This window comes from Triturus cristatus, chromosome 7 (genome assembly GCF_964204655.1).
Source record: "Triturus cristatus chromosome 7, aTriCri1.1, whole genome shotgun sequence".
Classification (NCBI taxonomy): domain Eukaryota; kingdom Metazoa; phylum Chordata; class Amphibia; order Caudata; family Salamandridae; genus Triturus; species Triturus cristatus.
Window position 1 is genome coordinate 291,973,002 of NC_140590.1, and position 24,228 is coordinate 291,997,229.

The window sequence follows — 24,228 nt, forward strand, 5'->3', positions numbered from 1 at the left end:
GTTGACTAGAGATGATATTGTGTTTCAAGTGTATGTGATAATTCCTTTCAGGGTTTGTGATCCCATAAGGTGATATACAACTAGCACCAAGTAATGGCAACAAATATCAACAGAAAGTGTAACAATTGCCTTTCATTGTCTGTATGGGAAGAACACCAAAGTAAAAATTGCATTTTGCTTGGAAAGCTACAAATCTGTGTACCACTTTCTGCTTTTTGACCTAAATTCTTATCATTTGATTTGCTCTTTTGCCTTCAGAGGTGTTTTATACTTTATATATGATGAAAGTACTATAAAACTCAGGCCTACTCGACTACTGTTTCCACCATCAAGTCATCTATTTGAAGTATTGCTGTAGTATTCTGAAAGCAGGACCCTGTGACAGGCTTGCACCGGCATACAATTTAAAGGATACGAGCAAATATTTTAAAACTATTACTCTTCTCCATTGAGACATTTGGCAACCTAAACATTTATGCAAATACAAAATAAAGTACAATAGAAAAAGATGAAAAGCACAGCAACTCTAAAGTTATTACACAGAGCCGTTCTGGGGTATCACGATTAAGAATAGAATTACATTTTTTTTAAAAACAATTTAACTCAAGCAATAAATGTTATTGAGTAATCTGTCTAGTTCTCATAAGAACACAAAGACTAAAATAGACAAAAGGTGAGAGATCTATTATGAACACCAAGAAACAAATAATACCAAAACGAAAAAACAGATAAAATGCAATATTTCCCCAAATATAGAATCATATAAAACTTTTGAATATTTTATAACTTTTTAAAAGTACTTGCCACCTCTGAGCATTGACACCGTTTCACAGATGCCCGCTCTCTTCATGGATATAACCGACAACCCTAAGCATATGCCCGTTGGCTATAAGTAGAGAACGTTTCAAATGTGCACCATCCCTCAGTAAAGTTCAGGGTTACAAGGATCATACTTCAATCAAATTGTTTTTTCCAAGCAACTCCCATGGTCATTCACAACCTATCCATATCATAGCCGGAGAGGTTTCATTGAGAAATGTGGCCTAGAGCTGCCGACTTTGGAACTGGGGGACCAGGTTGGAGTCCTGGCAACAGCTTTATGTGTTTCTGGGAAAAATCAATCAATCACCCAATGCCATAAAAAATATATTTGCAATGCAAGACCTATGGCATTGGAAAGAAGCACGCCATTGTCCCGGCTGCTTGAAAAGAAAATGCGCGCATGGCGCGCTGAATGTACGCAAAGTTTGTCATCGAGCCTGCAGTGAGAGAAACACAATAAATATTTTTTTGGGTAATGTTAGGGAAATCAACAATCAAACTGACTTAACAGACCATGACAGGCCCACAAACACCGAAACAACAGCCCATACACACACTGACCTGTTAAACCAGCTCTTTTGGTACTGCCAGAGTGCCCTACAGGCCAGTCCGACCGTGGCTTGAGCTAGGCCTGCCTGAAACACTTCCTTAACCCCTTGCATGCCCGCCCCTTTCCCCGCCCAGTGCCGCGCCTTCCATTAGCGGGCGGAGTTCATGACGAGCTGGACTCGTCATGAGCACAGCGCCACCGCAGCCCATGACGAGTCCAGCTCGTCATGGGCACTGAAGGGGTTAAATCGGAAGGCTCACACATGTGCCTCGTTTGATTTATGCTAAGCGCCTTGATACCTCAGTCACAGTGCACTATAGAAAATTCAAAAGATAAAATAATATCGGATAATCGGCAGACATTTCACAAACTGCTAGTGCATCCTTACTTGAGAGTGCATGTTGGATATGTGAATAGAGCTAAACGTGCTTTTTGGATTTTATGCACAATAGTGAGAAGAAAGAGAAAAATGTTGAGGGAATTCAGCACAGGAAATGTTTCACAGGCAGCCTTTCCCTTCACTTTGCGCATGGGCGAGAAACCCAAACAATGCTAAATTTAGATTTGACCAGAAATCGTAGTGGGCATGATCTAATGGAAACGACGTTTCCAAGTTTTTATTTTTTAAATATTTTTTTTTAAAACAGCTCCCCTACTTTTTGTTTCACATACCTGCTCCTAAACAGCGAAATCAGGCTTGAGTTGCACTCAATAAGACAGTTCCCATTCTTTTTTCAGTGCCCTTCAACCGCTGAAAGCCACACTTCGACTTACTGTAATGAAATTAAAACAAGCGCTGGCCAGGCAGCCGCGGCACCCACGCTTTACTTATAACGTTAAAAGTAAAGCGCGGGTGCCGCGATTATACCAAAAGTAAAGAAATGGAAAAAACATCTATCAGGGGATTGATGGTGTTGTTATGGCAATAAACAACAAATTGTTTCCACTTGGCAGCGTAGCACGCTCTAGTGGTAGGTCTTCTAGCTTCTCTGATGACGTTCATACAGTCAGGGGGAAAATTTAGGTACCCGAATTCTAGGATTTCAGGAGCCAGATCGCAAGGGTGAGCTGAGCTGGGTCCGGGTGTCTGATCTCTCCATGGTTCTGGGTTAAGAGGCGTGGAGAGAGGTGTAGTTTTTGGTGCGGTACTACAGATAGTTCCAGCAGTGTTGTATACCACGGTTGTCTGGCCCACGTTGGAGCTACTAGGATTAGTGTGAGGGAGTGTTGTTGTAGTTTGCGCACCACTAGTGGAATGAGTGGGAGAGGCGGAAAGGCGTACGCAAATCTGCCTGACCAGTTCATCCATATCACATTTCCTTTGGACAATGGGTGTGGGTATCTGGCGGCGAAGCTTGGGCATTTTGCATTTTCATGGGTGGCGAAGAGGTCTATCTATGGATGCCCCCACATTTGAAAGTACGGGTGAAGACCCCGCGGGTGAAGCTCCCACTCATGGATCTGTTGTGTCTGTCTGCTGAGCAGATCTGCCACTTTGTTTTGGACTCCTGGGACATGCTGAGCTAGGAGAAAGATTTTCTGAGGTATTGCCCATCTCCATATGCTCTGTGCTAGTTGAGAGAGCTGTGGCTTTGAATATAATACATGGCTGTCATGTCTGTGCGGATCAGGACTGCCTTGCCTGAAATTTGGGTTTGAAAAGATTTTAGGGCTAAGAAGATTGCTAGTAACTCCAGATGGTTGATATGGAGTAACTTTTGTTGAGGTGTCCACTTGCCCTGTATGTTGAGATGGAATACATGAGCTCCCCAGCCGGAGAGCGATGCGTCCGTTTTCAGTACTATTTGAGGAACCGGGTCCAGGAACGGTCGACCTTTGGAAAGGTTTGTGGTGTTCCACCACTGCAGAGAGCAATGGGTGTGACCGTCTACCAACACCAGATCTGTTCATTGACCCTGGGCCTGGTTCCATTGTTGCGCTAAGCACTCTTGGAGAGGACGCATCTGGAGTCTTGCGTGAGGTAATATGAAGATGCAAGAGGCCATCATCCCTATTAGTTGCATAAACACTCGAGTTGGAAGGAAGTGTTGTGCTATGAATTTTGTGCGTAGAGCCTGAATGCTTGCAATCCTGGCAGGATTGGGGTAGGCTAGCGCTCTTGATGTTTCTATGGTGGCACCGAGGTATTGTTTTATGTGGGATGGTTGTAGATGGGACTTCTGGTGGTGGTGAAGCCCAGTTGGTGGAGTAGCTGAATAGTGGTGGATGTGTGTTGTACACACTGGTTGTATGACCTGGCTTTTATCAGCCAGTCGTCTAAGTATGGGAAGACGTGAATGTGTTGTCTTAGCAAATGTGCTGCCACCACTGCTAGGCACTTGGTGAATACCCGTGGCGCTGTTGTGACTCCGAACGGGAGCACTTTGAATTGATAGTGTTGTCCGTCCACTACAAATCTGAGGTACTTCCGGTGAGCTTTGTGCACTGGAATGTGGAAATAAGCGTCTTTTAGGTCTAAAGTGGTCAGGAAGTCATTTTGGGAGAGGAGCGGAAGTACCTGCTGAAGCGTTACCATATGAAAATGGTCTGAGTGTATGTATGTGTTTAGGGGCCGGAGATCTAGGATGGATCGAAGAGTCTCGTCCCTTTTGGTATGAGGAAATATAGGGAGTAGACTCCCATATTTTGCTGGTTGGTAGGAACGGGTTCTATTGCCTGTTTCTGCAGGAGGGAGATTACCTCCTGCTTTAGGAGTATTAGATGTTCTTGTGACATTGGGCGTTGTCTGGGTGGAATGTTTGGGGGGTAGATATTAGTTCGAGACAGTAGCCTGACCGAGTTATCTGTGTTACCCATTTGTCTGAGGTGATGGTAGCCCAGACAGAAAGGAAATGTTGGAGTCTGCCCCCGACAGGAGTGGAATGGTCAGGGGAGAGCGGGGGGGGAAGTCATTGTGTAGGCGGTGTGGCAGAGCGGGCGGTGTTTGTTTTGCCTCTGCCTTTATTATTGTTACCCCTATAGCCGCCTCTTTGATAACCCCTTGTGAAGGTGGACTGAGTAGGGGATTTGTATGAAGTGGACGCGGTGTCTGAGGAGTAGCCTCTAGACGTACTTCGAAAGGAAGAGCGGCGAAAGGAGCGTCTAGGAGGGTGTGACTGCAAGGCTCCCATGGATTTTGCCGTATCGGTATCCTTTTTCATTTTTTCTAGGGCCTCGTCCACTTTTGGGCCAAATAGATGTTCTTGGTCAAAGGGATGGTTAAGGATGGAGGCTTGTACTTTACGTAAATGGGTCGCGACACTGCTCGTCATGCTGCAAATAACCCCAAAGGATTCTGGATAGTGTAGTGGCTACGGTGAGTACGCCTACGCCACGAGTATATAGAAATATAATGCCATCCCTGGACACGTGTTTCGAGGTAATTGCCTCTCGTCAGCAGGGAGCAGGTAGGTATGCGGGGTGCCGATGACTGCCATATATATAGGTAAAATACCTTCCAAGGCGCGCAGGTGCAGACACCGGGCTCGTCAGCCAAAGTCGCTCGAATGAGCTATTAGTGATTTACGTAAATGGGTCGCGACACTGCTCGTCATGCTGCAAATAACCCCAAAGGATTCTGGATAGTGTAGTGGCTACGGTGAGTACGCCTACGCCACGAGTATATAGAAATATAATGCCATCCCTGGACACGTGTTTCGAGGCTTGTACCTCTGGTTTAAACCCGGATATTCTCAGCCAAGCATGGCGACGGAGGAGGACGCTGGTATTGATGGCCCTGGAAGCTGTGTCTGCTGCATCCAGGGCACAACGTATGGAGGTGTTAGTAACAGTTTTACCCTCCTGAATTAGTTCGTTAGCCCTAGCTTTATATTTTTCAGGGAGGTGGTGCATTATGCTTTCTAACTCATCATAATGTGCCCTGTCATATCTGGCCATTAGCGCTGGAGTATTGGCGATATGCCATATATTGGCTGCTTGTGATGCAGTACGCTTTCCTGATGCGTCCAGTAGTTTTGACTCTTTGTCAGGTGGTGGTGCTTCGCCTGACGCCTGGGAGTTTGCCCTTTTACGCACGGTGGATACCACTAGAGAATCTAGTGGCGCTGGCCCTCTGATGTAGGAGGGGTCTGTGGGGGCAGAGTTGTATTTTTTCTCGATGCGCGGGTTAATGACCCTGGCCCTAACTGGGTCCTTAAAAACTTCTGGCGCATGCTTTACCACTCCTTTGAGCATAGGCAATATGGAGGTGGACCTATGTGTGGTGTCGAATGTGTCGAGGAGGAAATCTTCCTCCACGGGGTCGGTATGCAAGTCTACCCCGTGATACTGTGCCGCCCTTTGCAGTAAATGGTTGAACCCCAATGAGTCTTCCGGTGGAGATGGTCTGGAGGGGTAAAGATCGTCTTGTGGGACGTTGGGGATATCAGGGATATTGTAATCGTCCCATGGGTCTGGGGATCCTGTAGGGGTGGGGTCCCCTGTGGGTAGGTCCTGGGGCACATCCCCTATGTCATCATATAGGGGCCCCGTGATCTTCATCGTGTGGAGAAGGGGTCGGAGAACTATGAGGTTGGGGTGGAGTAGGCGTGGGGGTGGAGGTGGGGAAGGTGGAGTAGGTGGAAGAGGTGGGGAAGGTATTCTGAACGGAGAGGTAGCAGAGTCCTTCCTCTTTGGAGGTGGAGGTGGAGCAGGCTTCTCCAAATGTCTCTTTTTGGTAGAGAGTGTCAAATGTCCAGTTTTTGGACCCTTGGTGAGTGTTTTTTGCAAGGGATCCGGTGTAAATAGGTCTGGTGAGGCGTCGGGGCCGTTGGCTTTTTAGGCTTTTCTTTGCCGATTCGTTGTTTGGAAACCGGTTTGGGAACCTCCGGACGCTTGGTCGGCGCCGAGATGTATTTTGGCTTCGAAGTGTCGGTGCCGGTGGCCTTGTTCGCTTTAGTCGGCACCGAAGGTGGTGTCGGTACCGAACAGCTGGGTTTCGACCCAGAGTGCTTCGGTGCGGGGCTCGGTGTCGAGATGGAGGTTGGCTTCTTTTTCGGTGCCGAAGCGTGTTTATCGGCACCGACGGCAGGCTGGCTCGAGCCAGAGCCGCCGGAAGGCTTGCTTGGCTTCTTTACCGGGCCCGAAGGTGCGGTGTTGGAAGCAGTGTCCTTGGTCTTGCCTAGGCCCGGAGGCAAAGGCGTGACCGGAGCCTTTTTTGGTGCCGGCAAGAGTGTGGGGGCGGCGGGGGGGGATCAGTACTCACGACCCTCTGCGCCGTGGTGATGTCCTCCACATCTGAGTCGTCGGCTTCGGAAGCGCTGACGAGGCTCTCGTCGGTGTAATGCTGTTCTGGAGCGTCGATGCCTTGTCCGAAGATGTCGTCCGGAATCGTCGTCGAGGAGTGCACCATGGTTCTTCTGGCTCTTCGGTCCCGAATAGTCTTTTTGGACCGGAAGGACTTACACGCCGGACAGTCTCGAGCCTCGTGTTCAGGGGAGAGGCAGAGATTGCATACCTCGTGGAGATCGGTGTGGGGACATTTGGACCCACATCGAGGGCACTTTTTAAATGGAGTCCTTTCCATTAGCCAGGACCGGAGCTTGGAGAGGCCCGAAGGCCGCCTTCGACGACTGGAACCGAAGGTCTGTGCCGATGAGAAGGCGTGTCGAGTGGGGAGATCGCGATTGAAACAATACCGTGATTTGGGGTGAGGATTGCGCGTCGATCGTCGAACTGGAAGCTGTTCGGAACCGGAGCGCGAAGATTACATCCCAGCCCAATGGCGGAAAAAAACAATCTGAGGATGGAGCCGAAGCCCATGCGCAATACGATCCAAAGGAGGAATCACCGACCTCGTGACTTCCAAAGACTTTCCAAGAGGAAAATCAAACTGCAAACATCCGGGCCCAACACCAGATGGCGATCTATGCACAAGTGTGTAATCTGCAGCTCATATGCCTCGAACATGAGGTTTTGAGTGGATTACAGGGGGTTCAATGTCATTAGCAGGACTGATGCGTACCCTCTTCCTAGGGCAGATGAGTTCATTGATACTTTGGCCTCAGCCAAGTTCTTGAGCACATTTGAACTCACTGCAGGATATTGGCAAATCAGACTAGCTGAGGATGCCAAACCCAAAACCGCATTTTCAACCCCTAGTGGGCATTATCAGTTTATTGTGATGCCCTTTGGCCAGAAAAATGCACCTGACACATTTCACAGGTTGGTGAATAAAGTTCTTACAGGCCTGGAAGACTACAGTGCAGCTTATCTTGATATTGCGGTCTTTAGTTCCACCTGGTCCACCTAAGAAACGTTATGGAGGCCCTGCCTCACTATCAAGGCCAATAAGTGCCAGATAGGGCAGAGTAAGGTTGTGTACCTGGGCCACCTTGTGGGTGGAGGCCAGGTTCAACCCTTGTAGAGCAAAATCCAGACCATCATGGACTGGGTTGCTCCAACTACCCAGACTCAGGTCAGAGCTTTCTTGGGCCTGACTGGGTATTACAGGAGGTTTGTTAAGGGATATGGTTCTATAGGGACCCCCTTAAATGATCTGACCTCTAAAAGAATGCCTAAGAAAGTTCAGTGGACAGTTAGCTGTCAGAAGGCATTTGATGACCTAAAGCAGGCCATGTGCACTGCTCCCATTCTGCAAAGTCCTGACTATTCCAAACAATTAATTGTTCAAACTGATGCATCTGAGTAGGGGGTAGGGGCTGTGTTATCACAACTGAATGAAGAGGGTTAGGATCAACTAGTAGCTTTTATAAGCAGAAGGTTGCCCCCAGAGAGAAGCGTTGGTCAGCTATTGAGAGGGAAGCCTTTGCTGTGGTTTGGGCTCTGAAGATGCTGAGGCCATACTTGTTTGGCACTCACTTAATTGTTCAGACAGACCATAAGCCCCTCTTATGGCTAAAACAGATGAAGGGTGAAAACCCCAAACTTTTCTGGCGGTCAATTTTCCTACAGGGGATGGGCTATACAGTGGAACATAGACCTGGGAGTAACCATGCCAATGTAGATGGACTCTCCAGATATTTCCACTTAGAAAATAAAGACTCAACTGGTCAAGGTTAGTCTTATCTCCTTTTGTTGGGGGGGGGGGGGTGAGGTGTATAGGAAAGTAGGATCTCTTCTTACGGTTACCCCCACTTTTTGCTTGATGCTGCACTGTTTTGACTAGTCTGACTGTGATCCTGCTAATCAGGACCCCAGACTATCTGCTTTCTACTCTAAACTTTTATGCATGTACTTTGGTACACTCCAGATTGGATACTGGGGTACCATTATCAGTCCCTAGTATATGGTGCCAATGTACCCAGGGCATAGTTACCCCAGAGGCCTCCCATGGGCTGAAGCATGTATTAGCCCACCAATGAGAGGCCACGCACAATTTAACTACAGGTCTGCTACTGCAATCTGTGTAAGATGGTGCTTGCACCACTTACTTTAGATATAGGTTCACTATATCTATGGGTCACTTCACTCAAAACATACAAGTCACCCCTATAGCATGCCTTATCAATCCTGAAGGCAGGGTGCTGGGTTTTATGTGAGAGGGTACCCCTGCAGAGCCTCTCTGCAGCCTTCAGAGACCACTCTCCCGGGTTGTCTGTGACACTGGTAAATGCTATCTCGAAAACGGCTGCATGGAAACATATCGTGTTTGGTATCAAACACCTTGGAATCATACCTCCCACTCCAGTAATCGGTTTTGAAGGTATGATTCCACCCTTCTGAAGTGAGCTTCGTGGGGTCACTGGTCTATCCGGTGCCAGCCTTCTCGACCCAGTCAGCACAAAATGTATGCTGCTGACCAGAGACACATTTCTGCCCTCCTGCTGCTGAGCCAAGCTTGAGCAGAGGAAGGCAGCACAATAGGCATCCTGTCACAGGGAGGGGTGACCACCTCACAGACAGGATTTAGTGTATTGGGGCTGGGTGGGTGCACTCAGAGTGCCTGAAAGTCTGCACTTGGGACACATTTGGTGCCCTTGTGCATAGTCCAGCTCAAACCAGATCTGTGACCCTTTGGCTCAGGCTCTGGCGCGAAACTGGACAAAGGTGTAACCACCCTCTGTCCTGACCCTCCCCTAGGAGGGTCCCCCAAATCTGTTCATCCCCCTCCAGTGGGTACAAAGGAGCTTACCTGGCTGTAAGACTTTATATTTTACGTGGACAAGATTTAACAAGAAGAAACCACTGACCTTCGACCATTTGGACACTCTGGACTTCGACTGGGCCCAACTTCGTCTCCCTCTCCGTCCAAAGATTTGTCTGTGCCCTTGCTCCATACAGGCTCTGTGCAGGACCTCTGGTACACTAAGGACAACTGAAGAATCTCCCTTGGGGTTAACGAGTCAATCCCCTGCATTTGCATGCACCGTAACGCAACTGACTGGTCTGCTGCTCCTGAGCTCCTGCGGACTCCAAAGATTTCAGCAGCAAAGGAGGTGGGTTACGAAGGTCCCTGGAGGTTGATCTGCCCGCTCAGCAAGTTTGAGGCCAGTATCCCTCGTGGGGACTGCAGAATCCGAACCCCTGTGCACCGCATCCATTTGCAGTTGCATATGCTTGTTGGTGATTGCCAAGCTTGTGCATTGGACTCCGTGGTAGTCCGGACCCGGGGCAGTATTTGCACCAAAGAACACCGGCCTCCTCGCACCGAGTGCTCCGTGGGCTGGTACTTTGCTATCTTGCTCAAAGTCCCCTCGCGACTCCTGGCCATTCGGCCTGTAAGTACTCCTGAGGGTCATCTCTATATTTGTTGGGCTTCCCTGGTTGCTCCAGATGTGCCCGGACTCTCTATTGCTTGGAGAGTCCCCAGGACCTTGCTGGTCCTCACCGTAACCTGCTTGACCTTCCTGTGTGGGTTGCTTTTGCCGAGGCTTGTTGGTGCTCCAGCCGGACACCAACCCGTCAGCAATCGACATCCTTCGTGGGACAGCTCGCATCTGGCTCCTAGTCTCCCTCGACGTCTCCTGGTCCGCGTAGCTGCAGAGTCAAGCATCCCTTCTTCGCACCTGAAGCACCCGACATTGGTGGGTATTCGTCTCCCGAGCCCCTGGTCACCCTGAAGTGACCCAGACTCTCCCCTCTGCTTTCAGGGTCCTTTCTTCCAGAATCCAGGCTTAGATTCCACTAGACCCTTTTCACCTTCACGGCAGCAGTACTTCTTCGCAGCCCTCCATTGAGAACAGCATTTTCCGACACCACTCCAGACCTATGCACCCGGCTCCTCTGAGATACGTAACTTAGGTACTACGGTATCCACGGGTGGGGTGGCTCTCCAACCTGTTAAGTTCCAAAGGGTTTCTTCGAAGTCCTCCTAGAAGGGTCCTTAAACTGTAAAATTGCAACCGCGACTTCACCATAGAATTGTACAGAGCCCGCGGTTGTGTTAGCACACTGTACCCGGCCTCTGTGGGGTCCCTATCTACTCACCTTGGGTGGTTCCTTGGGGTCCTAGCAATTCTACATGCTCTGGACCTTGTCTTGAGCCAAGTCGTGGTTGTTATACCACTATTTCAGTATATGGATTGGTCTACCCCTGGAGCCCATTGTGTATTGTGCTACTTACAACTATTTTATTGATCTCGTATTGTGTGCTTTATGTTCTATCCTCGTGTAGAGGATACTAGAGAGTGTTATAATAATAAATACACTTTTTTGTATATAACTACTGTGTGGTACTCCTTTCATTTAGTCAATATAGGAGGTGATATTCTGGTAAAACAAGCTGCTTTACATTCCTTCAAGATTAAGCCTGAAGGCTGCTCTCCACAACTACCACTAGGATAGCTTTCTAAAGGTTATCTTTTTTTAAAACAGTTTTTATTGCGTCAAATTACGAATATAATGCAGAGCTCTGTAACCCAGAGACTAACTGCCACATTTTACAATACAAAAAAAGATGCATTCCTTTGACATTTAATATACAAATTTGCAAAAAGCAACAAAAAAATAAACGGAACTCCCCCCAAAGCACTGTCATTGCACCACATATTAGTCAACAAGTACCCAGACACTGCATCACTGATTAATCCCACTGAAACCCCTAGGTCCCTGCACCACTGCCCTGCCCGATTAACCGAAAATCACCACATCTCGAGTGGAGATGGGCTCAATGTAGAGGCCTATTTAGTCTGCCCATCTCTTGCAGATCTTAAAATGCTTTTTCTGACACCCCCGGGCTTTAAAAATAGGAGTCTCCAGGCCCATATTGAAATCAAGGCCTTTTTTCCATGCTGACACAGAGGGCAGGGCCTCTGCCTTCCAATGTCGTGCAATTTCTCGTTTGGCAAGTGTAAGACGTAATAACATCTAATGGCGCTTATAGTTCTAAAAGTTATCTTTGACCTCATACATCATAAGGGTCATTTGGACTGGTGCAAGGTGTCCACTTTAATTAGTGGCCAGCATTTACCAGGCCAACTTCTCACACCAACTTCTTGTGTACATTGACCAGAATGGATTTATACCCGGTAGAAACATCTTCCTCAATTTACGCAGGCTCTTCTTGTTGATGGACTAGGTACTACACCATGCGTCCCTTCCTGGGTCACCTCCCTAGACATCGAGAAGGAGTTTGCTACCCTGGGCTGGCAATACCTGCACACAGTGCTCACTGGCTTTGGGATAGGCCCCTGATTTCTCAAATGGATCTCCTTGTTGTATAATTCCCCAACGCCACGAGTAAAGATCGGACCCACAATTTGCGATCCTTTTCATATAGAGGGGGGCACCTGGCAGGGATGCCCCCGGTCTCTGATTATTTTCGCACTGTTAATGGATCCACTAGCTTACGCACTATGACAGCATGTGGAGCACTGGGGTATTAGGGTATTTAATCAATGGCACGTAGTTTCACTATACGCAGACTATGTGCTGATCTACTTGTGCGTAAATCCAGCAGTCTTGCCGGAGCGAATGGCACTGCTGGAACGATTTGGACGAGTATACAGGCTGGATGTGAATTGGGAAAAATCTCTTATTCCCTATGATCTCCCTGACTCCAGACCAGAGAAATTACCAACCACAAACCACACTCCCCTGGTTCTGTGATATCTTTAAATACTTGGGGGTCCAGGTGTACCACTCGACTGAGGACCTGCTAGATGGAAATCTGGTCACGGTGATGGCCAATGCTGGATCTTCTAGATTATTCTGGACGAAGTTACCACTTTCACCCATGTGACACATAGCTACTTCTAAAATGTTGATCCTGCATAGACTGTTGTACCTCTTTGCTCCCCCGCCCTTTCTACTGCCCCAGAAATTCTTCCGAGATCTCAAGTCACTGTTAACGTCCCTCATATGGGGTAAACACAGACTACAAGTTTCCATTGTGAAACTGTATGCACCACTGACCGAGTGACTGGGAGCCCCTAACTACGAGCTCTATTATGCAGCCACACAACTGTAGTGGGCAATGCATTGACTGGCTGGCTGGCCATAATGTCATCGAACTAGGGTGCTGAGCGACTGGACTGCGCCAATACACAGTGCTGAAGTGGTTAATGGAGTCGAGAAGCACAATCCTGAAGCGACCAGGGAACATCCTAATGTCCACGGCTCGTTCCTGTTGGTCCTCTTACCTGCATATAAAGCAACCCTTCCCTCCCTATGCCCCCGACATGCCTCTTTTGGTGATGCAGGGTTGTGCAGGACTGGGCCCGGTTCTCGGACTCAATTCTTTGTACGTTCAAGAACTGGTTGGACGACTATGGGATCACCTCGGATCCTTTCTTCTGTACGCATATTTCACACACCAATTATACAAGGTATGGAGCAGGACACGCAACATACCTAAGACATCCTGACTCCCTCAGACACTACTCGTGCACGGTTCTGGCCAACGGGCCACCACGATGCTGTACAAGATGGAGCGACTCCTCTCACTGCGCTATGGACTTACTGTCTTGATGACAATAACTGACAAACAATGGGAGCAATGTTTGGAGGTTTCTAAGACCGTCTCGGTAAACACCAGGCTATAACACACAATTTAATTATCTCCATCACACACATCTCATCTTGCAAATACTGGCACAGATGTACCCTGGTTCCCTGGACATCTGCCCATGCCTTCACGATACTGAGGCCACATTCATTCACATGGTGGGGCAGTGCCTCGGACTGATGACGTACTGGGTGACAATAGCGGACACAATCACTGAGGCCACGGGCAGGACGACTGCACTGCATGGCCCACACTTTCTGTTGGGTATCACCTCATGAACGGCGAATCCTTAAATAAATTCCTAGATCTGGTAATGATACTAGCTATGTGCTGGAAGACGAACTCAAACATGGCTCGCCAATCTGCTTAGAGTCCTCATAGCCGAGCTGGAGAACTTTCATTGGAAAATACCGAGCCACCCGATCATGCCCCAACTCCGATTAGAAAGCATACCTCACGGTAATTGAGACGAAATTAACAGGCACCCCTACGTGACTGCTGAATTTATAGCGCCCTGCTGTGGGAATGGCCCTCAAGGAGGTGTGGGGGTGAGTAACCGGGGAGATGACTGCAACCCTGACACCTCCATCCTCTGCCTTATAATATCACACCCCCCACACAAGTCATACTTATGATTTGTCAATGCTTTGAAGCAGTTATGTCACATTTCCACCTATGACATGCATAGCGAAGGTCAGTAGTCGCCCACTTGGAAAACAGATGGACACAAAATATACATCAAGATTCTCGTCCTACTTTACCAGTTGTTTAGCATGTTTCTTGATGTACATTACAGTGACTGCAAATATGGCTCCTGAATACTTACTGTATTGAATGTATGGCATAGCACTGCACACTGCACTATTACTGTACCTATGCTCCAGTTAATGTTACTACAGGGTTATGTATTGTACTGACGCCATGCAACATTGTATGCCTCCACTATAAACGGAGTTCTATAAGCTTCTTCAAAAATTAATAAAGAAAGATTATGCAGATGTCGTCTGTGGCGGTGATGAGTTCTGTTACAGTACTGTGGTTGAATCCGAATTGCGTGGCACTGAGGAGAAGGTGGTGGCATGGGTGGTTCGGTGAGGCTTCAGTTGAATAAGACCTTTGCTGGTATGGTAGGAGGAAGATGAGTCTTTAGTTGGAAAGCGTGACTGGGTCAGCGGATGGTTTCTAGAGCAGGGGCATGAAAGTGGAATGTTTCAGAGTGTCTGGGAATGTGGCTGAGTTGAAGGAGGTATTGAGAATGGTGTTAGTGCTTTGCTGATCTGTGGGAATTATTTTATGAAGGCATGGTGGATGTAAGTGTCAGATGGGGTCCCCGAGCAGATGGTCTTTATGGTAGGAACAATTTTGACAGTGGTGATGGCAGACCACAAGATCAGGGTTCATTCTTTTGCCGTGATGGTGGGAAATTGAGATGCAACAGTGACAGAGTCCGTTTGAGGGTCGAAGTTGCTGAATATAGAGGTGAATTCCTTGCTGCTGTTAGTTCGAGGGGTCGATGCGATCTGCAAGAGCTGTGCATTTGGTTTTACGTACCTGCTGGTGGTCGCATCTTAGGGCTGATTTGAAGAAGTCTTTATCTGTTGAGTCTTCACTTGTGCTCCGTTTGATTTTAGTGGGGTTTTGTCAGCCTGAGTTCCTCTGTGTACAAGCTGGCCAGTGGTCGGGCTCTTGCCGTTGGGTTGCACTCAAGGGGAGTCCTGTGTCAGCCTGCAGTAATTCAGCTTTTGAGGTTCTAGATGGCTTTCAGCAAGTTGCTGGTGTGCTCGGGCCAGTACACGGAGAGGGCAGAAGCCCAAACCCCTTCTGCGATACTTTTGCAACTGTGGCAGGTGGTTTCTGTGGTGGTAGGTCTTTGAAGGTATAGGATATGTATACTGAAACTGACAAGAGGGTGGCCTGTCCAGGTCACAGTTGCTTGCTTGTCGACGGATTTTGCTGATTGAGGAGAAAATCGGATCCAATAGGTATCTGGCAGTGTAGGTAGGTTCGGTGACGCGCCAGGTGAGGCCAAGGTATTATAGAAGGGCCTTAGAGTTTTGGTCAGTGCAGTCTTCTAGGTGAAAGTTAAGGTCTCAAGGAGGATGAAGGTGCTGGAATTGATGATGCAGCTTGCAACAAAGTCTGTGATGTCGCTGGTGAAATTAGTGCAGGGTGCTGGTGGTCTCCATAAGAGGGTTTCACACACGGAGAAGTTTGCTTTGAGGCGGACCTTGAACATTGGGTGTTCCATGTATCTGGTGGGAGCGTCTGTTTAGGTGGTACAGTTGATGATATCTTAGAATAGGATTGTGACTCCACCCCCAGGATTGTGCTGACAGTCTTGCCTGGGTATTTTGTTGACTGCTTGTTGTAGCGATGTCTGTAATGATGTTCGGTGCAGAGGTTAGGGTATACGCATTTTTCCGTGCGGACAAGCGGGTCTGAAGTGTGGTCGTGTAGTAGGTCCCAAATCTCGGTGGTGGTGTGTTTGGTGAGCGAGCAGGTGCCGAAGAGCATGCATGCGAGGGTGGCACGTTATGTGGGGGGTGTTTGGTCTGTGTGAGCAGGTAGCTGGTTTGTGTGAGTGTGGGCATTAGGATGCTGGATGCTGTTGGTGTGGGAGTGGTTCCAAGCACTGGGCGTGGTCCAGGAAAAGACCAACTTGCCTCTTGCACATCGCTGTGCAAGTGTGCTTCATATATGTACTGCAAACACCGTTAAGTAGATTCTGGGAGTGGAGAAGAGCTCCTGGTGCCATGGGCGGGTAAACTAGTGATGTCACGTCCTGTACAGCTGGATGATGGGAAATCCAGTTGTGTCACTTCCTGTGCAGATGGATGATGGGAAATGAAGTCTTCATGCTTGGCGTCTTCTGTTGGAAGACTGTTTTGGCGGCAAACCAGATATGCCATTTCCTGTGCAGATGGATGATGAGAATTCCATTGATGTCACCTCCTGTGCAGATGGGTACTGAGAAATAAAGTCCTCTTACATGGTGTGCTTTTAAAGATGGTTTTGGCAGGGCACCAGAGATACCCCTTCATGTGCAGGTGGATGATGGAAAATTAAGTGATGTCACTTCTTGTGCAAATGGGGGATGGGAAAAAAGCTAAAGTGCAGAGTTAAAAGATAAATGGTCATTGGGCTACCCAACCTATAAAGGTGGTGTGATTAAAGGCTGTCAGAGGAGCTAGCATACGAAGCACAGATTGATGATGGTTCATCACCAATCAGCAGAACAGCAACACACACTGGGTTACAGAATCCAACATCTACTAGCAATTAATCAACCAAATAATGTGATTTAGTCTGGTGCCCTCCAACAGGGCCTTCTCTCCAAAGTATTGTTCTGCACCTGTTAAAAAAACATATTTGGCCATGTAGCAGGTTTACTGACTCGGTCTCCACTTACTTCCTTCGCTAGGTTAGTGTATGTGCACACTGCATGTATGTAACACCATGTGGGATGGGACACTTTCATGTCCTCCCTTACCACAATTAAAGACTGTACCTCGGAGTTTGGCCTTCCTGGAGATGAACAACTGTCCGGGTGACATCCTTCTGTCCAGGAATAGGAGGGAGGTCAGCACCGTAGGTGGCAGCAAAGGTTTTATAGTTCACATCTCCTGGATTTGGATGACGATGTTCTTCCCATGCAGGCCTCACATACTCATAAAGCCCCTAGGCACAAGAAGAGAATGAAGAAAGAAGAGTAAAGGTAACTAGTGAATGAAGTCAGTAAACTTTACACAAACGCATTACCAGTTAGTGCTTATACAAGTTTGTGTAGCCTGGAAAGTCCACTTGGTACAATCAATACAGTAGCATTTTTATACAGTGAACATTCTGGACTTGTGCCTCCATAAGGCAAGTCAAGGTTCTGGCCTTGGGGGACCACCACTACATACATGCCAAGTCCCCCCACCCCCTCCGATTCAGGCTGAGACTACCGATTTCAAGGCTAGTCTCCAGCCTCCTGATTCCTGCAAGCAGAACACCGACTGCAGAAGCATTATCTGCTGGACACAAGGAAGCTTGACCTCGGAAAGGATTCATCTGCCCCAGGTAGTTGTCAAACTATCTTGTACCCACTCTAAAGCTGTTGGTTTTAAAGAGGACTTGGGGGGACTCCGAAAAGGAATTCATGTGCCTGCCCATGCGCTATGTAAAAGTATTCCCTGGTGAGTTTCAGCCAACAGGGACTGGTCAGAGTGTATGCACCGACAGTGACCTGCGCCTTCAGGCCAGTGCACAACTTTTGTCACGCTGGTAAGAAAACAACATCCTGTGAAACTCAGCAATAGTGCCTGTGAGAAAACATGGGGTTTCAAACTGTTTCAACTCTGTTTTTGTTTGAGTTTTGTAAAACTGCCAAAAATAAAGTATTGATGCCTGTCACATACGCTCTAATCCACCCCTCCAAGAACTACCTCTGACGTCATAGGTTAGTGCTTTGTGTTTCATTCTTGGAGGGGGAGATTAATGCGTGCGTGAGATGGAATCAGCATTTCATTTTTGGCAGTTTTATATAGCACAAACAAAAACAGAGTTTAGAACTCTTTTTGTTTGTGCTGTGTTATTAAACTGTCAAAAATTAAATGGCTGATTGCCTGTCACACACGCTTTAATCTGCCCGAAGAATTCATGCAAAAGCATGAACCTTTGCTGTCAGTGGTAGTTACCCATCTAGTGGTTGAACTGCACAGAGCAGAACTAGAAACACCGTGGACCAATGCTTTAGCCTTAGTCCCATTAAAACGATAACCACATGTTGCAGTCATTAGCTTCATGTATTGGGATTCACTCATGATGATGATGGCATGCAAGCCCGGAGGAGAGACAGGGAAGGCCACAGTGCAAGGACCAGGCTATCACAGGATGAAGGAGGGTAGGCCAGGGGCATAGCTTCACTGGTGCAGCTGAGTCGGTGGCACGGGGCCCAAAGGTTTGGGGGCCCACCAACATCTGATTATTGTTGTATTTTACAATTCAGACAGCAGCTAGAGGGCCCATTTCCATCCTTGACACACTGGCTACGTCACAGGAGAAGGCATCAAGGTTGGATTTTTTCTGGGCGGTGGCTCTAGTTTTTAATGACTTCTAAAGAGGGTCGAACTCAGGGTCTTCCCCCTGGCAGGGTTGGGGTCAGTGTCTCACCTACCAATGGAGATTTGTTTATTTGTTTATTTCCGCATTGGCTGCGTCTGTGAACAGTGATTTCAGTGCCCCTCTTCTTTATGAGCAGTTGTGTTAAAACTCCCTACTCTGTTAGAGAGCAGATCACTGCCTCAGTCACCTGATGGAAAGAGTTGGCATGTTTACTTTCATCTGACAATTGGTAGGCTGTTTTTGTCCCACAAGAAAGGTCTCAGTTTTTCAAACTGTAACTAGCTATTTACAACAACTGGAAACGGGATTAAGTTATACGAAAAGCATGTATTTCCATTATTGCCTCCCAATGATGACACCATTTCTTCCCGTATGTAGGCTGATTTTAACGCCCCCTCAATTAACAGTGTTACGAGTTTTTTCCTCGTCATCACCACAATCGATTGGGTGACTGCGTCTGCTTGCGTGTTATAGAGCTGAGGCAGCCTAAACACGGCAGTGGTCAACAGTGTCTGCAGCATTGATGCAGGTCAGAGGCTCGTCGCCAGGGGGCACTCTGTTTGGAGGTCAGCTCTGCCCCGTTTTACTATCTGTGCCACGTTCTTCCCTCAATCACACTTGGTCAGTCCCAGATGAGGGATGGAGAAAAGAACAGATTGGGGAGTTTCATTTACCCACTCAAAGCTGAAAGTAGCAGTGGCCTCCTGCTCGTCTATCCTTTCCTGATGCATTTTGTGTGCCGATGAAATGCATCCTACCTGTACCAGATGTGGGTTGAGAACCAAGAAGAACAGAGAGTTTGGGTTACTCGATCAAAGCTGGAAGTATGCATAGTCACTATTAACTCCCCTGATCTTATCCCATCATACCCTTTACATCTACACCTACTTTTCACATAATTGGGACCTATTAACGTTTTGCACCTCAGACCTGGAGATCTGGGTTGAGTCCCTTTTACCCGCATTGCAGAACACTTGCATACTTAAAAAGGTTTTGAGACAAAAAACTTTTCTTACGCCTGCCTCGAGTAAGAGTACTTTTTGATGCAAATCTCGGTCTACCTTTTTAGGTAGATGGGGATTGGAGTTACAAACCATAGGTAGTTGCATGGGAATGCCTACATACCACCCCCGGTACGTCCCCTGGAAGCAAAGTAAAAAAATGGTGCTACTTTGCATTAGTGTGTGTGACAAGTTGGCCTGGCATGTGCTGGTCACTAGTTATAGTGGCCACCTTGCACCAGTACAATTCGACTCTTATGGTAGATAGGTTTAAGACAACCTTTTAAAGAAAGCTTTCCTAGTGGTAGCTGTGGAGAGCAGCCTTCAGGCTAAGTCTCAGAGGAATGTAAAGCAGCTTGTTTTACCTTATAATCTCTTGAATTACCAAATGAAAGGACACAACACATGTATATATATCAAATATATATGTATTTATTTCTAGACACACTCTACTGATCTCTTTATGAGATTAGAAGCCAGGAACACATTCAACTATCAACGTTTCACAATAAGTTAAGCACAAACATGGCTGGGGCCCTAGGGGCGCGTACCAGACCATGTACTAAAAAAATGGGTTAGGAAAGTCGACTTGCAAAATGACAAGGCCTAGGGCCTGTAGAATCGCTGGGGCTTCACTACGGCAGTGTTAGCAGGTACGTAACAGACCCACAGGAGACGCATGCAGTGTGTGAACACAGCCACGGGTTCCCTATTGATTACAATGGAGCAAGTCGCGGTTTGATATTTAAAGTTTTAGGGTACTTCGAGGAAGTCTACAAGCAAGCCACTTACAAGGTAAGTAATTCGAGGGCCAACACACACTAGGGCACCGGAGTGCACGAGTTACCGCACCCAGGGAAGCCGGGTGCATAGGTGTCTTTTGGTGTCGGGTCACGTCGCCGTTTTCTATGGAGACCAAAGAAGACTTGCTGCTTGCGTCGACTGAAGAAGTGTCCGGTGGAATCCAAGGGTGGATTCGAGATGCAGATGACCTGAAAATTGAAGGGACAGTGTTCAAAGTCACTTGCCAGTGACCGGTGGCCAGGAAGATGGCTGACCACGGATGTCGGGTGATTTCAGGTGATCAAGGGTGTTTTGACTCTTCGCTCACGAGGTCCAGGAAGGATCGATGATGACCAGCAGCTGGATTCGGAGTATCCCACGACGTCTGCAGCTTACTGAGGTGTCGGCAACCGGATTGGAGCCAACAAGCCTTGGCAACAGCAAGTCTCGTGGAAATTGAAGAAGGTCAGCGTTGCAGACCAGCAAGGTCTGAGGGACTCACCCAGCGAGGGTGAGTGAGGGCAGGCCTGGAGCAACCAGGGGAGACTTTTGAGTTGATAAGAAAGTCTTCGGGGGACCCACAAGCCAACGGGCAAGGGATCGCGAAGGCGCCTTTTGAGGAAATGCTTCACAGGAGCCCATGGTCACTCGGGACGGGGTAGGCCTCTGATTTTCGCTGAAAAACCTGCTGGAGGCTTGGGCCAAAAATGGTCCAAAGCACAAGTTCGTAGAACTTCGTGAAGGGGTTGCACTCGACAATAGTGCACGGTTCCCAGGTATTGCAGTTCCTTGTCACTCGTGGGGTCCACTCGCCTCAGCTTTGCTGGGGACTCACAATGGCCGTCGAAAAGTCAGGAAATCCACTTCCGGGGCTGCAGGAACTTCGAACTCCAGCGGGAAAGTTTGCGACCGTTGATTAGAGTTTCTGGTGCCTGCCAAGCAGGGGAGTCACTCCTTGCCTCCAAGGGAGATTCTTCTGTCTTCCAAAGGTAGTGGAACGTCGAAGGGCCAGGATTCTTTTTTGTAGAGCGTCGTCCAGGGTTATCTGCTTTGCAATGGCAAGGTTTGCTATCTTATACTGAAGATAGGGGAGGGACTAGCTCTAGGACCACTCCTCTGGGAGGGTCAGGGTAGGGGGTGGTTACACCCACTCCCCTTTGTCCAGTTTCGCGCCAGAGCAGGGACAGGTAGCCCCTGAACCGGTTTGAGCTGGCATATGCACAGAGGAGCCTACTGCTCCCCCAGTGCAGGACTTCAAAGCACTCTAGAAGTGCACCCACCCAGCCCCAATACACTAAATCCTGTCTGGAAGGTAGCGACACCTCCCTATGACAAGATGCCTATTGTTGGGCCTCCTCCACTGCAAGTTTCAGTCAGCAGCAGGAGGGCAGCCCAGTGTCTGTGCTGGCGGCATCCATTTTGTGATGCCAAGGCTCTTTCATATTTCTACTGTGTTACCACAGTAGGTACATATCGTCCCCTCTAGAAGGGTGGGATTCTGCTCCCACATCATGGACTGATGTGGGGGTATGATTCCAAGATGTTTGACACCAAACACTACATGTTTTGATGCAGTCATTCCAAAGTTAGCATTATAATGCACTTAAGAGTATATGGTTTAACCGCATCCACAAACAGCCATAGAGAATAGACTCTGGTAGCTGCAGAAGGGCCCTGGTCATGCCGAGGCACCCCCTCACATTGTAAACCAAGCACCCCGCCCTCAGGATTGCTAGGGCCTGCCATAGGGGTGGCTGATAGGTTTATATGGCGCCACTAGCACGCATCGCCCAACATCACGACCTCAACATAATCTCCTACGCCGACGACACGCAACTGATCCTTTCCCTCACCAAGGACCCCCTCACCGCCAAAGCCAACCTCCATCAGGGAATGAAGGCTGTCGCCAACTGGATGGAGGACAGCTGCCTCAAACTGAACACAGACAAGACAGAAATCCTCATCCTCGGGTCCAACCCCTCCGCATGGGACGACTCCTGGTGGCCCACATCTCTGGGGTCCATCCCGGCCCCCACTGACCACGCACGCAACCTGGGAGTCATCCTCGACTCAAAACTCTCCATGACCAAACAAGTCAACGCAGTCTCCTCCACCTGTTTCAACACCCTCCGCATGCTCCGCAAGATCTTCAGATGGATTCCAACAAACACGAGGAAAACAGTCACCCAAGCCCTGGTCAGCAGCAGGCTCGACTACGGAAACGCCCTCAACGCCAGAACCTCGGCCAAACTCATCAGCAGACTACAGAGAATCCAGAATGCCTCTGAACGCCTGATCCTCGACGTCCTGCGCCGTGACCACATCTCCCTCCACCTGAGGAACCTGCACTGGCTCCCCGTCGACAAGAGAATCTCCTTCAAGCTCCTGAGCCACGCACACAAAGCACTCCACAAAACCAGCCCAGCCTATCTCAACAGCCGACTCTCCTTCTACGTACCCAACAGGAAACTCCGCTCCTCTGACCACGCCCTGGCCACGGTCCCACGCATTTGGAGAACTAATTCCGGAGGCAGATCCTTCTCCCATCACGCCACCAAGACCTGGAACACCCTCCCCATCCACCTATGCCAAACCGAAGACCTGCTGACCTTCAGGAGACAACTCAAGACCTGGCTCTTCGACCAGTAACTTCCTTTCCAAACCCCCCCGCACCCCCCCCCCCAGCGCCTTGAAACCCACCCGGGTGTGTAGTGCGCTTTACAAATGACCTGATTGATTGATTGTGTGTATGGTGAGATATAGAAACCTATATCTCAGTGAGGAGTGCTAACACTACTTCACCCAGGCTGCAGTAGCAGGCCTGTGGTGTCAGATTGAGAATGCTTCCCAGGGGTGCCATAATACATGCTGCAGCCCCTGGTAGGCCTGTGAAGTGCCTATGCCCTAGGTACCCAAGGTACCATATACTAGGGGCTCATAAGGTACCACAGTATCCCATCACTAGTGCATCTAATATGCACATCAAGTCGTTTAGAGAGAACAGAGAGACTGGGGTCCTGATTAGCAGGGACCCAGCCAGACTATAGCCAGAAACCAGTGTATACATCAGAAAAAAAGTGGGGGCAACATAAGTGCAGATCCTACTCTCCTACACTGTGGGGCTGCTTTCCTGTGCAAAACATGTTAGCACATTAAAGTAAATCCCAAAATCAACACTTGGCGCAGGTTTGTATCACTTTTGTGAAACAAAGCTAGTGCACAGTGGTGAGAAACGTGGCCCCTTGTATTTTAGAACTTCTCTGGATTTAAAAGCCTAATTTTTAATACATTAGACTTATTCTTTGGTAAATAATGTATATGCAATCCAAAGTCATTTGCTTTCTTCATTAAGGACTGGGATTTGAAGTGCAGCAAGACTGATAACACACTCAAGATGCATGTTAAAACAAAGGTCCTGCACGGTCAGGTCATCACACAAGATTATACTTCATATTGCTCTCCTTTCCCGTCAGATAAGCAACCCTGGATAACATAGGTATGTAATAATTTGATATAGGGAGCTGCAACAAGCAACTGCTGTGATACAAGTGAGACCATTAGCCCCTGTTCAATCCAGGCATTTTGTATCCACTTCATTTTGATTAGATAGTACAGGAATACTGTTTGAGCAGGAAGCGATCAGGTCACACACCTCCAAGGGGAGAAAAAAATAGAAGTACGCCTGTACATTCATGGAGAAATGACAAAACAATTTACATTCATTTTAAAATTTAGAAATGGGCTATGCAGTGCATTTTGTGAAATTTGTGCTTCAGATTTAGGCATTACCCATGATGGCAGGAAGGATATATCAAAGCGTATCAATTCACCAAAACACAAAAATAGGCAACTGTTACAGACTAGAAAAAGTGACAAATTGAGTTGGTGGCTGGACAACAGAGGATATTGATGACAAGGTGGTATAAGCTGAAGTTTTGTTTGTTGGATTCCTATTTGAACATAACATACCCCTGGCAGTCACTAATAATGCTCAATTTAAGATTAATGTTTCCTGAGTCAAAAATAGATGCAAAATAATCCTGTGCAAGGACCAAAGCCAG

General features: G+C 48.1%; 1 protein-coding gene across 1 annotated transcript in view; it reads right to left on the reverse strand.

The window, feature by feature from the left end:
* ALDH16A1 (aldehyde dehydrogenase 16 family member A1) overlaps positions 1–24,228 on the reverse strand; it is a 680,379-nt gene that overhangs the window by 341,825 nt on the left and 314,326 nt on the right. The window contains exon 12 of the mRNA XM_085616325.1: positions 16,786–16,955. Within this exon, the coding sequence (XP_085472451.1) occupies positions 16,786–16,955 (170 nt within the window). The remainder of the gene's footprint in view (positions 1–16,785; positions 16,956–24,228) is intronic.